The sequence below is a fragment of the Lycium barbarum genome, chromosome 1 (genome assembly GCF_019175385.1).
Source record: "Lycium barbarum isolate Lr01 chromosome 1, ASM1917538v2, whole genome shotgun sequence".
Lineage (NCBI taxonomy): Eukaryota > Viridiplantae > Streptophyta > Magnoliopsida > Solanales > Solanaceae > Lycium > Lycium barbarum.
In genome coordinates, this window is record NC_083337.1 from 139,740,565 (window position 1) to 139,754,934 (window position 14,370).

Below are 14,370 nucleotides of genomic sequence, written 5' to 3' on the forward strand. Positions count from 1 at the left end.
TTATCATATTTTCATAATGATGATACGGCTAGAAGCAAGCTTGATCCAAAATCAAAGAAGTGTTACTTTATTAGCTATGGTGACACCGAGCTTGGTTACCGATTTTGGGATGAACAAAATCGGAAGATCATCCGAAGCAGGAATGTTGTCTTCAATGAAGAGGTACTGTACAAAGACAAGTTGCAAAAAAATTCAGAATGACAGGACAAGGAATCGGAAATAGTCGATTTGAGAGACTTCCCGACACCTGAGCCGCAACCAGGTACAACCGAGGAAGAGGAACAAACAATCCGAGAAGGTGCTGATAAAACTGCCGATTCTGAAACAAATAAGCAGACGCCAATCACAGAACTGCGTAGATCATCCAGGATCAGGAAGCCGATTCACAAGCACTCTCCATCCCTCAACTACATTCTACTCACTGATAGAGGGGAGCCGGAATGTTATGAAGAAGCAATGCAAGTCGATGAATCGACCAAGTGGGAGCAGGCAATGAAAGATGAGATGGATTCACTATCGGCAAATCATACATGAGAGTTAGCCGAGTTGCCAAAGGATAAGAAGGCATTGCAAAACAAATGGGTTTATCGGATAAAGGAAGAACCCAATGGAAGCAAGCGTTAATAAGCAAAGCTGGTTGCAAAGGGATTTCAACAGAAAGAAGGCATCGACTATACAGAGATCTTCTCTCCCGTAGTCAAGATGGTGACTATCAGAACTGTTCTTGGACTAGTAGTAAAGGAAAATCTACATCTGCAACAGATGGACGTGAAAACTGCATTTCTTCACGGTGATCTAGACGAGGAAATCTACATGCGACAGCCGGAGGGATTCAAAGTCAAAGGAAAGGAGAATGTGGTGTGCAAACTTCAAAAAAGTCTGTACGGACTAAAACAGGCTCCAAGACAGTGGTATTTAAAGTTTGACAGCTTTATGAAGAAAGCTGATTTTTCAAGGTGCGAGGCAGATCACTGCTGTTACTTCAAAAAATTTGAAGACTCGTACATGATACTGCTACTCTATGTCGACGACATGCTAATCGTAGGAGCAAACCTACATGAGATTGATCGATTGAAAAAAAGGGTTATCGGAAAAGTTTGCAATGAAGGATTTGGGAGCTGCAAAGCAAATCCTTGGGATGAGAATCGACCGAAGCAAGGAGGGCATCAAACTCTCACAAGAAGAATATGTGAGGAAAGTTATCAAAAGGCTCAACATGCATGATGCCAAGCCAGTCAGCACTCCCTTGGCTGGACACTTTCGGTTGTTAAAGGATCAGTCGCCGACAACCGAGGATGAGAAGAAGTAGATGGACAAGATACCTTATGCATCTGCAATCGGTAGTCTTATGTATGCAATGATATGTACAAGGCCAGACATTGCACATGCATTGAGAGTTGTCAGCCGATTTATGAGCAATCCGGGAAAGCAACACTGGGAGGCTGTGAAGTGGATATTCAGATATCTGAAAGGCAGCTCGAGTTCAGCTCTGTATTTCCGAAAATAAAAAACAGGAGTGCAAGGGTATGTTGATGCTGACAACGGTGGTGATAGTGATAGCAGAAAGAGCACATCCGGGTATGTTTACACCTTCGGAGGTACTGCAATCTCTTGGGTTTCCAAGTTGCAAAAGATCGTAGCTCTCTCTAGTTGTGAGGCTGAGTACGTTGCTGTGACGGAGGCCACAAAGGAAATGATGTGGCTACAATATTTTCTAGAGGAATTGGATCAGGACCACGAGGGAAGTGTGCTATATTGTGATAGCCAAAGTGCCATTCATTTGGCAAAGAACCCGGTCTACCATGCTCGAACGAAGCACATACAACTCCGGTACCATTTCATTAGATCAGCTTTGGAAGATGGAGCGCTAGTGCTTGAGAAGATCGCAGGGAGTCAGAATCCAGCAGACATGCTGACAAAGGCAGTGACGATAGACAAACTGAAGCTATGCTCAGCTTCAGTTGGCCTGCACGAAGTATGAAACTAGGAAAGAGCTGCTGCATCGATCAAAGTGTGAAGACAAATTAAAATTAGTCTTCAAGTGGGAGATTTGGTGGGTCCATCCCCTTATTTTAAGGAAGGAAGATTTTTCTTCCTTTGACAAAATCACATTGGTAGCAATTGTGGAATTGGCCAACAAGTCAATTCTTTTGTTCACATAGTCGTGATGTAAGCGCTTACCTCATCTTAGGAAATTCATTCCTATAAATAGGCAGCTTATGGTTCATTTGTAAGACACCATGATCATTTGCTATACACACCAAATTGAATAAGACAACACATCCCAAAGAGAGAAAAAATCTAAGAGAAATACTCTTAGTGAAAGGCCTAAATAAGAGAAGGTCTTTGAGAGAATTTTCTGTGGTAAAATTCTTGAGTGTAATTGGGATTGGGGTTGTGAGGTTGAGTGTTGTAAACACTTGTAATATTTCTTCTTTCTTAAGATCTGCAGCAGCAATGTGGACGTAGCTCTCACATTGAGGGTGAACCACTATAAATTTGTGTGTGTTATTTATTCTTCGCTTACATCACGGCGTAAGTAGGTTCTGTCTAAGGAGGTTGGTATTTAAGTGGTCCAGCTGTGACCCTCCAATCTTTCCTGAAAACCTTCTTACAAAGGTCGGATTTGGGATTCAAATCCTAACAAGCGGAATCAAAGCTAAGGTTGAGCCTTAATCAGCAAATTAGTAGGATAACCATGACAATCCCAGCATAGTAAATGTGCATTTATTCTATCTTTTTTCTTTATCATAGACTTCGTTCTTCAAGGTGGCTCTATATATACATTCATTTGTTTTGTGTTCGCTATGCACGTCAGCTCCTTTAAAGTGTGACAGCTTAAAAGCTTATCTTATTACTATTAAAGATAGGTTTAAAACCCTAATCAACATTTTGGACTTAAAAGTTTTAGCACTTTAACAAACATTTTTTTGCACGGATTTCCCTTCTTTTGGGGTGGTCTTTAAATTTTGCCCCTCATATTTGTGTTCTTTAAGTTTTGCCCTTCGCTTGGATACCTGGAGTTTTGGGTTTGAACCCCGCTCAGGCATAAAATAAAAAAATAATTTCGCAAGGCAGGGCTGGGGGGAGTGTATGTCGGATCCGGCATACAATCCTTAAGGAAAAACTAAAGCTATGCCGGAGGGGGCAAACTTTGCCGTGAGACATATATATATATATATTTGTTTTTACTTTTCAAGACAAACTTTTAATTATGTCTTAAGGAAAAGTTCCGCCTTATGGGGCATACTTTTAGTTATGCCTTAACTAAAAGTGTGCCCCATAAAATATAACTAAAAGTATGCTGCATAAGGCAGATATGAAACATACTTTTGGTTATGCCTTAATTAAAAGTCTGCCCCATAAGGCATAGCTCCTTAGGGAAAAGTTTTGCCCCATAAGGCATAACTAAACTATGCCTTGAGGAAAAGTTATGCCCCCTCCGGCATAACTTTAGTTTTTCCTTAAGGACTTTATGCCGGATCCGACATACAATCCTTAAGGAAAAACTAAAGTTATGCCGAAGGGGGCAGACTTTGCCTTGAGACATATATATATTTATTTATTTTATTTTTATTTTTTTACTTTTCAAGGCAAACTTTTAATTATGCCTTAAGGGAAAGTTCCGCCTTATGGGGCATCCTTTTAGTTATGCCTTAACTAAAAGTGTGCCCCATAAAATATAACTAAAAGTATGCCCCATAAGGCGGAACTTTTCCTTAAGGCATAACTAAAAATTTGCCATAAGGAAAAGTTCTGCCTTATGAGGCATACTTTTGGTTATGCCTTAATTAAAAGTCTGCCCCATAAGGCATAGTTCTTTAAGGAAAATTTTTGCCTCATAAGGCATAACTAAACTATGCCTTGAGGAAAAGTTATGCTCCCTCCGGCATAACTTTAGTTTTTCCTTAAGGACTTTATGCGGATCCGGCATACACTCCCTCCAGCCCTGCCTTGCAAAATTATTTTTTTATTTTATGTCTGAGCGGGGGTTCGAACCCAGAACCTCAGGTATCCAAGCGCAAAACTTAAAGACCACAAATATGAGGGGCAAAATTTAAAGATCGCAAATATGAGGGGCAAAATTTAAAGACCACCCAAAAGACCTTTAACAAACAATATAATTCCTTGCCGTTGAGGAGAATATTGGAGTAGGTTCCACCTCACGATCATATTGATCTACCAATATTAATGTGATGTACATGGATCAAGCAAGCACCAATTAATAATGAACAGACTGTACATTTAATGATATATACCACCATGAACTCCAAGAACTAGGCTCTCGGCACTATGCAGATTGCCAGCACGTGAACTTCACAAGGATGATTTTTATTTTAAAATCTGTGAATATTTGACAACGAAATAAGTGTAATATTGTTGAAAACCAACTGACCCGAAAACACTCACCAAACCTTTGTATATCTCCTTGTTGGTTGCTTTGTCTAGGTAAAGTAGAGGTCACCCCCACCCCCACCCCCTTATTCATGTAAATATGTTCAACAAATATCCGACATAAGGAATCAACCCTTAATCTAATTCAGAAATATCAAGTTGCATGCATGCTTCGAAACTAATAAACACAACCATTAGAATGTTTTTTTTTTTTTATATTGCCAATTTTCTCATGATTTGGAGAATTTTCAATTGATGGGACTGGTTGCATCATGGCATTCTTGAACTTTCATCTCCGACACTTAGCACATGTCGGAAACCAAGCTTAATTAATTAGAGAAATGGTGGTAATAATTAGGGGCATTGATAATTTGATATATACCGAAATTTCTTTTATGCAGCATCCGATATTTCAATATTTAATTTAGTAATTGATTAGTTTTGTAAAACATTTACCAAGTCAATTGACCAATACCCCTGGTAATAATTGTTACTTCCAATGAGTGTAACTAGAAAGATCGTGTTCAAACGTGCAATTCAAATGACAACATTATCATGATGGTTGACTGATCTTTTGCCCTTAATGAAGGATTTAACAATGATGGTGTAATTTTTTTTACAGTAGTACATCGGTATATAATTTAACATATTATAACATATAAATTATTGTTTTTCTAAATGATTATTCAATGCAAAATATAAAGGTTACATGTAAATATTATTTCGTTGATTTGATAGTATAAATATTTTTTTGCATCGTGAGTACGTAAAACTTAAATTCCATATAATTAAGTCCAGTGAAGAATAATCCCCGCCTTTTCTTGTTCAAAAGCTAAGGAGCTAGGCACAGTTGTTTGTAAATTTGTGAAAGCAAATTTATCAAAGATTTTTTGGGGAACATAAACAAGTCATCACCTAAATTTGTTCAAACATTTGCCATGCCAGACAAATTATGTTTGGCTTTAATACTTTATTTGATAAAGCACGTTTAAGCTACGTTCACACGCGTTAATCTTGAATTGGCAATCAATCTTTTAATTAGTAATGATGCCATTTTCCAACTATGTTTTGCCATTTGCTCAAAGGGAGAAGATATATTCTTGTTCAATTTAGCATTGATTGCAAATGGAAAATCCTTTACTTTTTCTGTGGTAAGCAAAGGACTGCGTGCTGGCGCAATAGGTCCATCAAGTATTCATCAAAGGAGGAAATGTGGGACAGTTGGATGAAATAGAGATCGTTTAAGAAACTTCTTTGTCCTCTAACTCCTACGCTTATTTTTTTCATTGTTAAGCTACAAATAAAAAAAAGGAACAAACTGTATTTATCATAAATGTCATTTGTAGTCTGAAGGCTGTGCTAAAATACCGCAACATACCTTATTGGAGTCTGGGAAGCGTGTCTTGTACTAGCCTTACCTTACTAGCCTTATGAAGGTAGAGAGGTTATTGCCGATAAGACTCATAGTTTTAGTAAAGCATATCTTCTTTTATTTTTTTAATTTTTTATTTATTACATATGGGGTAGAGAAGGGGAAATGGGGAAGGGATTACAATGTGTGGATTCGAGTCTTCACCAACAAGGTGAAAGTTAAGATAACCAACCAACTTTAATAAAACATATCAAAATCAAGTATGGAAAGAAAATACAGTAACAATAACAAATAATGCGATAATAGAAAAAAAAAACAATAGGTAATAAAAAAAAGAAAGATAAGTAGATAGTAGAAGAATAATAATATCAATACAGATAAGTGGAACGAGACATTATATTTCACCATCAGTTGCATTGTGGGGCAGATCACAAGGAAACTTATTTTGAGTTAATTCCTTGGATTTTCATTTATAACTTATGAAAATAATCTAGCAAAGTTATTTAATTTTTTCGGAATAACAAAATCATTCAATTATTACTATTTGACCAAGAAAAAAAAAATACTCATTTGATATCCCATGTCATGTTAAAAACTAGTACTAATTTTTTAAGATAAAATCCATTTAACCAATATCCTCCGTACCCATTTAACCCACAATTTATCTATTCTTCATTGATACCTTCAGCGAGTGTTATAGTGTTAGAGCCCGTTTGGATTGACTTATAAGTTGCTTATAAGTTGTTTTCAGTTTTTTTGAGTGTTTGGCTGGCCAGCTTAAAATCATTTTGTGCTTAAAATAAGCTCAAAAAAATAATTGGGCCCGTTTGACTTAACTTATCTAAAGCAGCTTATAAGCCAAAATAATAAGTTAGGCTACCCCAACTTATTTTTTTTAAGCTTATAAGCTGCTTAAAATAACCCATCCAAACAGGCTCTTACTGACGTTATACAAGGCAGAAAAAAATCATTGAAAATAATTTTTTTAAGCTTATAAACTGCTTAAAATAAGCCCATCCAAACAGGCTCTTACTGGCGTTATACAAGGCAGAAAAAAATCATCGAAAATAATTAAGAAATGTGTAGACATTATATTCCTTTCAAATGTCATGAGTTTAGAGTGGCAATTACGGAACTAATCCTAAATTTACGGAGCTGCGTTAAATCCAGCCAAACCGTGAGGGGTTACTTTTTTATGGACTTTGATATTAAAGGTAAAATATTGTAGCTAGGCTATAAACTGATATATTTATTATATTTTGTGCTACAAATATGTCATATCCTATTTAATATTGTGTAGTTATACCCATTTTCTTATCAGACGGATTAAATGGTGTACATGAGGGATTAAGAGTTAAACGAATTTTATTTTAAAAATGGGGTTTTAATAAGCATACCAAATGAGAGGTTTTTTTTATTTTCTGAGTTATAGTAATACTTTGGTGACTTTGCTGTCCAAAAAAAAAAAGAGGTGAATTTGCTAATTAAGTTATTTTTATAAGTTAAGTAATCATTCAAGGAATTAACTCACTTTTTCTATACCATCAGTATAAACTCTATTCAAAATCGATAAACGCTTTGAGTACAAGAGTTATCAATCTTAAGGTAAACAATAAACTAGAGTTTGCCAGGAAATACTAGTTACAAAACGAAGGAGTTGTCATTTGCTTTTGCCCCGTTAATTAAAATTTTCCTAACCACATTAAGCTTATCGAGTGAAACAATATATTAAAGATGTTGAAGTAATTAACAAGCAAGTACAATATAATGAATCATCAAATAATGAACATATTCATGTACACATGCAATTCATTCAATTTCCTTTTCCTCTTTCCCTTCCCCTTCCCACCCCCAACAACATCCTTATTCCTTGTGTGTCGGTCACACATAAGCATGAAATTGACAACCTACTAGTACAACACGTGAATATGCATTGATATTTAAGTTATATACAATAATGTGTATACTTTTTTTTACATTTTCGCTAAATTTTAATTTGTCATAGCAGGTCAGCTATCGTTTTTATCAAACTATCAATTAGTAATATTTTATTAAGAAATTTACCTATAGTTATATAATAAATTACATGATTCTATAAATATTTTTGTGCAACGTCAACTTAAACTCATATAAAAATTAGGCCAAACCCATCGACATACACTTGTGGTCGTCCACTTCTTTCACTTGAGCACCTAAAGTGGCCCTTGTTCCATTTAGACACTTCAAGTGGGTCATTCCTATTCCACTTAGACACTTTTTACATCGTTATCGGAGCAAATCCAACACCAGCCATCTCCTACGTGGATTAAGTGGCCAATTAAATTGTACCAGCTCATTTAAATTGTGCCAACTCAATTAAATTGTGCCAACTCATTTTAATTATAAATTCACTAATTTGTAAATTCGTGGAGTTTTGACCATTAAAAATTGGGGCTTCTGGGCTAGTTGGATGTGCAATGAGGTGGCGCCCCCTTTGGTGTTAGTTTTGCTCCGATAACGATGCAAAAAGTGTCTAAGTGGAATAGGAATGATCCACCTGAAGTGTTTAAATGGAACAAGGGTCACTTTAGGTGCTCAAGTGAAAGAAGTGGATGACCACAGGTATCTGTCCTAAAAATTACTTACTATCAGTGTATGTCAGTAGATATAACTAGTGTAGTTTTGCGTGTTTGAGAGGGAGAAACGTACTCCTCATTTCAATTTATGTGATGATGATGTTTGATTGTCATAAAATCTAAGATAGTTAAAAGAAAAACTTATGAAATTTGTGATTTAAAATAAGTCATGAATATTTTTGTAATTATAAGTTATCTCATTAAGGATAAAATAAAAAATTTAAAATTAAATTGTTACTAAATATGTAATAAGGTATCTTTCTTTTTGGATTGACTAGTCACATAAATTGGAATGGAGAAAGTAATATACTCCCTCCTTCTCAAATTATTTGTCGTGATATTTGAATATAGTTATTTTAAATTAATTAATTATGGTTTCCCATTTTTACCCTTAGGAGCAATTAATCTTGAAGATTACAAACACCTCAATTACGAAGATGACACATAAATAATGTAAATATTTAATAAAGCAAACTATATTTTAAGATACAAACAAATAAAATAATCAAAATTCTCTCCTAAATAATATTTTTTTAAGAAGCGTGTAAAAAAAAAATATACACGAACAGATAATTTGAGAAGAGGGGTAAGTATGGGAACAAGAGAGGGACAAGGTGGGGTAAGAGCCAAGAACATCCTTTTTCTCAGTTGTCCATATTACTGCTACTCTATTAGCCGACCCAACTTCAATGCTGTCTCTTTTTCTTTTTTCCCTTTCTCTTTCTCAACCGACACTTCTCTGATCTCTTTCCTTTCTACCACAATCTCTACATATATATATATATATATATATATATATATATATACACATCTTCAAGAAAAAGAACCTACCATTTTTTTTCATCTCATATTATATTCTCTATAGGCACTTTGTTCAAGTTAAGCAGTTGATTTTGTGCAATATCTTTTTTTGTTTGTTTGTTTCTAATATAGTTTTATGAGATGGAACTTGATCTTGGTCTTGCACTTCCTTCCCATTTTCCCATCAAATCTTCCGACCTAAATTGCAACATTATCGACAGTTTTGATGACAACTTTTCAGAACCGAAGAATGACATCAACCACAATCCTAATTTTTCAATGGCTTCTGATAATAGCTACAAAGTTGAACGTAAAACATCGTCTTTGCTAATATGGAATGACCAACCAAATGAAGAAGAAGAAGATGATGGTGGTCACCAAAAGGGAACTTTTGAGGCTTGTTACCGGTAAGTTTAAGTTACAAAATATATGGTACATGTAACGGATTATAAAAAGTGAGATCAATAACTTAAAAAATAATAATATAAACTATCCGCCACAATATATGTCGAATTAAAATTCTTCATGTTACGTTGTTGGTCTACTTATATAAGCTAAATTCTTATATATATTGGTATACAAATCCTTCGAAATGACTAGAATAGAGTTTAATCCCGCAACTCTCTATGTTTTTCTTGTTCATTATTTTTTGTTGCTCGTATTATATATTCCCTCCTTGTACTTTTTACTTGTCCAGTATTTTAAAAATAAATTTTTATTTTTATTTGTCACTTTTAGCATATCAAGATAAGACAATTTTTTTTTTTTACCCATAGTATTAAATACTCATTTCAAATCATTTTTCAAATCCAATAAAAATATGCACCAATTAATATGGTTACATTGGTTAATTATGCGCTTCATTTGTTATTTCTTAAAGCGGTGCATAGTTAAAAGTGGACAAGTAAAAGTGAACGGAAGGAGTATCAGTATTAATTCTTATTCAATATTAACTGTGATGCAGGGAATTCAAGGAAGAAAATGGAGTAGTGGGGTGGCCACCAATTAAATCATGGAGAAAAAAGTTTATTCACGGGATTAATGATGAAGGTGGCTGGAACACAAATATTAATCATAGACACATTAATAATGATGTTGGTCGATATAGAAACTCAATGTATGTGAAGGTTAAAATGGAAGGAGTAGCCATAGGAAGAAAGATTGACCTAAGTCTATACAATTCCTATCAACTCCTTACAAACACCTTGCTCCAAATGTTTGCTAAATGTAAGTTATTCACTCCTCTATATATATATATATATATATATATATATATATATATATATATATATATATATATATATATTCTCAGTCTCAAACAAGATAGGGGATGATTATATGAATTATATGAATTAAAATTGTCTTTTCATCTATTCTATTTTATTTTATCAATAACAATTAGGTAGGAAGGATTGAATTGATAGGTTTGATTCTATTATATGCAGCAGATCAGAGTGGTGACAAAAATGGTGCGGGCTTTACACTATTGTACCAAGACAAAGAAGGAGATTGGATGCTTGCAGGAGATGTACCATGGGAGTATGTATTCCTATTTTCTGTTGTAATATTATTTATTTCATATCAGAGTCGTCTATTTCTCAGTCTCAAACAAGATAGGGGATGATTATATGAATCATATGTATCCGTTCCGCTACCATACTTACATACGAGAATCATCATAATTATTTTATTAATCTAACAAGTAGTAATACAATTTGGAATTATTTCCAGTATTTACTCAGTGAGTATATTTAATGGTTTTGCAGAATATTCATGGAGACTGTTCGAAGAATACAGATACTAAGGAATTGGAAGAGAGGAAGAAGTACGAGAAAATCATCCGATATTTCTTAGACTACTATAGTATAAAGTTTAGTAGACCATGTTAATTAACGGCAAAGAGATAAGAAAAAAAAAAAACGTTGTTACATGAGATTGGCATTGTGATTTTACATTTGTTATCTTAATTAGTGATATTGGATGTCAAGAATTATCGTACTTTTTAAGAGCTTTCTTTTCTTTTTCTCAAAATAGAGTCTGTATGAGAGTGAGATACCTTTTAAAGAAATACCTTTCTCTGAATTAACTACTACTCTAAGGAGAAATACTTTATAAATTTTATATTTGCACTTCAAGGAGCGTTTGGTACCATTAGTCTATGAAGAACTTTCAGTATTTAGCTTACAGTACGAATCTGAAACAATTTTTTACATCTTGATTAATAGGGAAAATTTTCTTCGATCATTCATTGGAAAAAAAAATAATCCTGGGACAGTTCTCTTCCAACTGACATGAATATTAAACATTAAAAGCATAATAATCGGAAGCATGGACACAAAAAATACGCACGAATTTTGTATACCTTTGTTGCAACGCAAAATTTGAAGAAGAACATCATTAATGAAATTGTCGCAAGTCCTACATAATTTCTACAGGGAAAACGGTGATTTTGTTTCACAAGCTAAATGTCTTGTGTATTATGAGAACTGGAAAGTAGAGAGGGATTTTTTTTTCTTTTCTATTTTTGCGTTCTATTTCTTCACTAGTACATAAAAAAATTATAAAAAAAAATAAGAGCATTTGACCTCCTTAAGCAATTCATTCATATTTTTTTGCTATAAAATGATACGACTATCGGTGTGAAACCGTGAATAGTAATAGGACGTCCTCTGGCTATTGCTGCTGTGAATAATATAGGGAAATGTATCATTCCGCCAACTAGTTTATCAATATGGCCTAAGTATACATTACCTACACACTTTGGTTGTATATATTGTGTATAAGTATGTATATTATATGTATAGTATATATATTATATATAACCAAATATATATTATATTTGGTTATATATGTATATTTAGTATACAGTATACACTATGTACATATTTTATAAACTAAATGGCCGAATGGTGTTTGACTGTAATTTTCCCATGATAGCCGGCAGGCTATTAACATTTTTTTCCCCTTGTTTTGCAACACTCTGGCCAGGCCCTGGTTGGCATGGACCTGATCTGGCCTGGTAAGTCACTGGGATAATTATGGGGCGTAACTACTTACTACTATCTAATTATACTTAGTAGCTACAGTTCCAATTAATTACATTTCATAGCTAATAGTTGTATCTTAATAACACTTAATAACTATTAAAATAAAATAAAGTAAAAAAGAAAAAGGGAAGAAAGAAAAAAAGCATTGAAAATGTCACTTCTTTGACTCTCTCTCTACTTACCCACCTTGTTCTTCTTCTTCTTCAACTATCTTCTCTCTCTAAAAATCTCCATTTTCTTCTCTGTACTTACCCACCTTCTTCTTCAACTATCTTCTCTCTCTAAAAACACACACCCGTTTTCTTTCTCTCTCTCTAAAACACACACAAAACAATTCTTTCGTTTTTAGTTATTTTTATGTGTATTTTGTTGAATATCTTCTTCCATTTTTTTGATTTTAACAAAGAATGTTTCTGACATTTTTAGGGTTCTTGAACAAGCTTCGATTTCGTTTTAATGGCGGAGTTGTTGGTGACGATGACGATGAAGGATAACAGCGGCGGTTGTTGGTGACGGCAATGTTTTCGTAGATCTAGTGGCGTCTGTGTCAGATCTGGACAGAAACAATCAGATCTGGCCAGAAGTTGTTGTCTTCACGAATACGGCAATTGTGTTCATTTTTTTGAGCTTTTTTTGTTACATTTTTCGATTGTATTCATTTTTTAGGGTGTATTTGTTAGCATAAGCATTGTTTGTTGTTGTGAAATTTCCGTCAAATCTGGCCGGAACTAGTGGTTGGTGTTGTTGTATTCATGAATAAGACGATTGTATTCACTTTTTTGAGTTTTTTTTGTTAATATTTTAGATTGTATTCATTTTTTTAAGGGTGTATTTATTAATTTTTGGAGTATATAGGTTTTTATGTATTCAGTTTTACTAGTTGTATTCATGAATACAACGAGCCCGTTTATGAATACAGATAGTCATTCATGAATACAGTGAAAAAAGAAAAAAATCGTTGTATTCATGAATACAGCAGAAAAAAAAAAAAACGAATACAGCGGAAAACAAAAGTAGCTATGCCATGTATATATTGAAAATGTAGTCATTTATGTAAAATCCCCTAAGTCATTCTGGGTCAGAGCCTTCTTTTGCTGGGCCAGTTTGGCCAAGTTCCTTGGCAAACCCAGCCCAATATTACCATGCATAGTAATGCAAAACTTCTAGGAGCATTATTTTGCCATACTGTAGCTCATCAGATAGCTTCCTTGTAAAACCAACAGCTATAGAGAAAAAAGTTTCTCCAATTAAACCGAAGGAAAAAGTTGGCGGTAATTATTTAAGATACTTTAGTGCTGCTTGGGTTTTTATTTTGCCCAAAATAATTCAATTGAATGGAACTTGGATTTGTATTTTGCACTTGGAACGAAGCATATAGGTTGGCAGATTATTTAATTAATGATCCATTGACACAAAATTACCTTCATAGTCAATGCGGGGGACATGCCGCACGTGGAGTGTTGAAGAATGTTTTAAACTTGACGAAATATAAGTCTGTATATAGTCCTATTTGGGTTATGCTTTTCCACTTAAAAATGATTTTTAAAGAGTAAGTAAATGATCTTTCAATTTTACTAAGGAAAATAGTTAAAAGTGTCTTTTGATAAGCGCAATAAACATAAATATGTCACTCCTATCTTTATAGTGATGCATTTAGGAAAAACACAGTTTTTGTTTTTATAAATGAAGATCAAGTACCTATGAACCATGGGGATTCGGAATCTCCAAATGTAATAAGTTATATTAGTAAAGCCTGGAAGGAGATCTAACAAGATATCCAAGTTGTAATTGAATTATACTCTTTTCGTCCTACTTAGATTTGATGGTGGACCCAATCATAATCTTGTGTAACAGAAAGAAAAAACGTGTATATGAATCAAAAGTACCATTATACTTATTTTAAGATTATGCGCATGATACGTATCATGTCATAATTAAGGTAATCTTGAAGAATTTTCTGAAGATTTACTTTGCTATACCTAATGCCCTTTTTAGGTATTAGTACATTTTTCTTGTTCATAGTCAGGTCCTTTTTTACTTTGATTATTTTTGGTGGTGAAATGTTAAAAACTAATGTCATTCAAAGGTTCCGGTAATAATCCTCAAGTGTCAAGTCTATTACTACCATGATTACAGATTT

The 14,370-nt window shown here is 34.0% G+C and overlaps 1 protein-coding gene across 2 annotated transcripts; it reads left to right on the forward strand.

Moving 5' to 3' along the window:
- The first annotated feature begins 9,159 nt into the window (after positions 1 to 9,159).
- LOC132608085 (auxin-responsive protein IAA29) lies at positions 9,160 to 11,269 on the forward strand. Of its 2 annotated transcripts, none has more exons than XM_060322218.1 (4): positions 9,160 to 9,590; positions 10,148 to 10,410; positions 10,632 to 10,722; positions 10,950 to 11,269. In XM_060322218.1, the coding sequence occupies exons 1-4, from the start codon at positions 9,325 to 9,327 to the stop codon at positions 11,035 to 11,037; spliced, it is 708 nt and encodes a 235-aa protein (XP_060178201.1). In that variant the 5' UTR covers positions 9,160 to 9,324; the 3' UTR covers positions 11,038 to 11,269. The 2 variants fall into 2 exon arrangements, with proteins under 2 accessions (XP_060178201.1, XP_060178159.1); XM_060322176.1 differs by having other exon boundaries at positions 9,168 to 9,590; positions 10,629 to 10,722.
- The last annotated feature ends 3,101 nt before the right edge of the window (positions 11,270 to 14,370 follow it).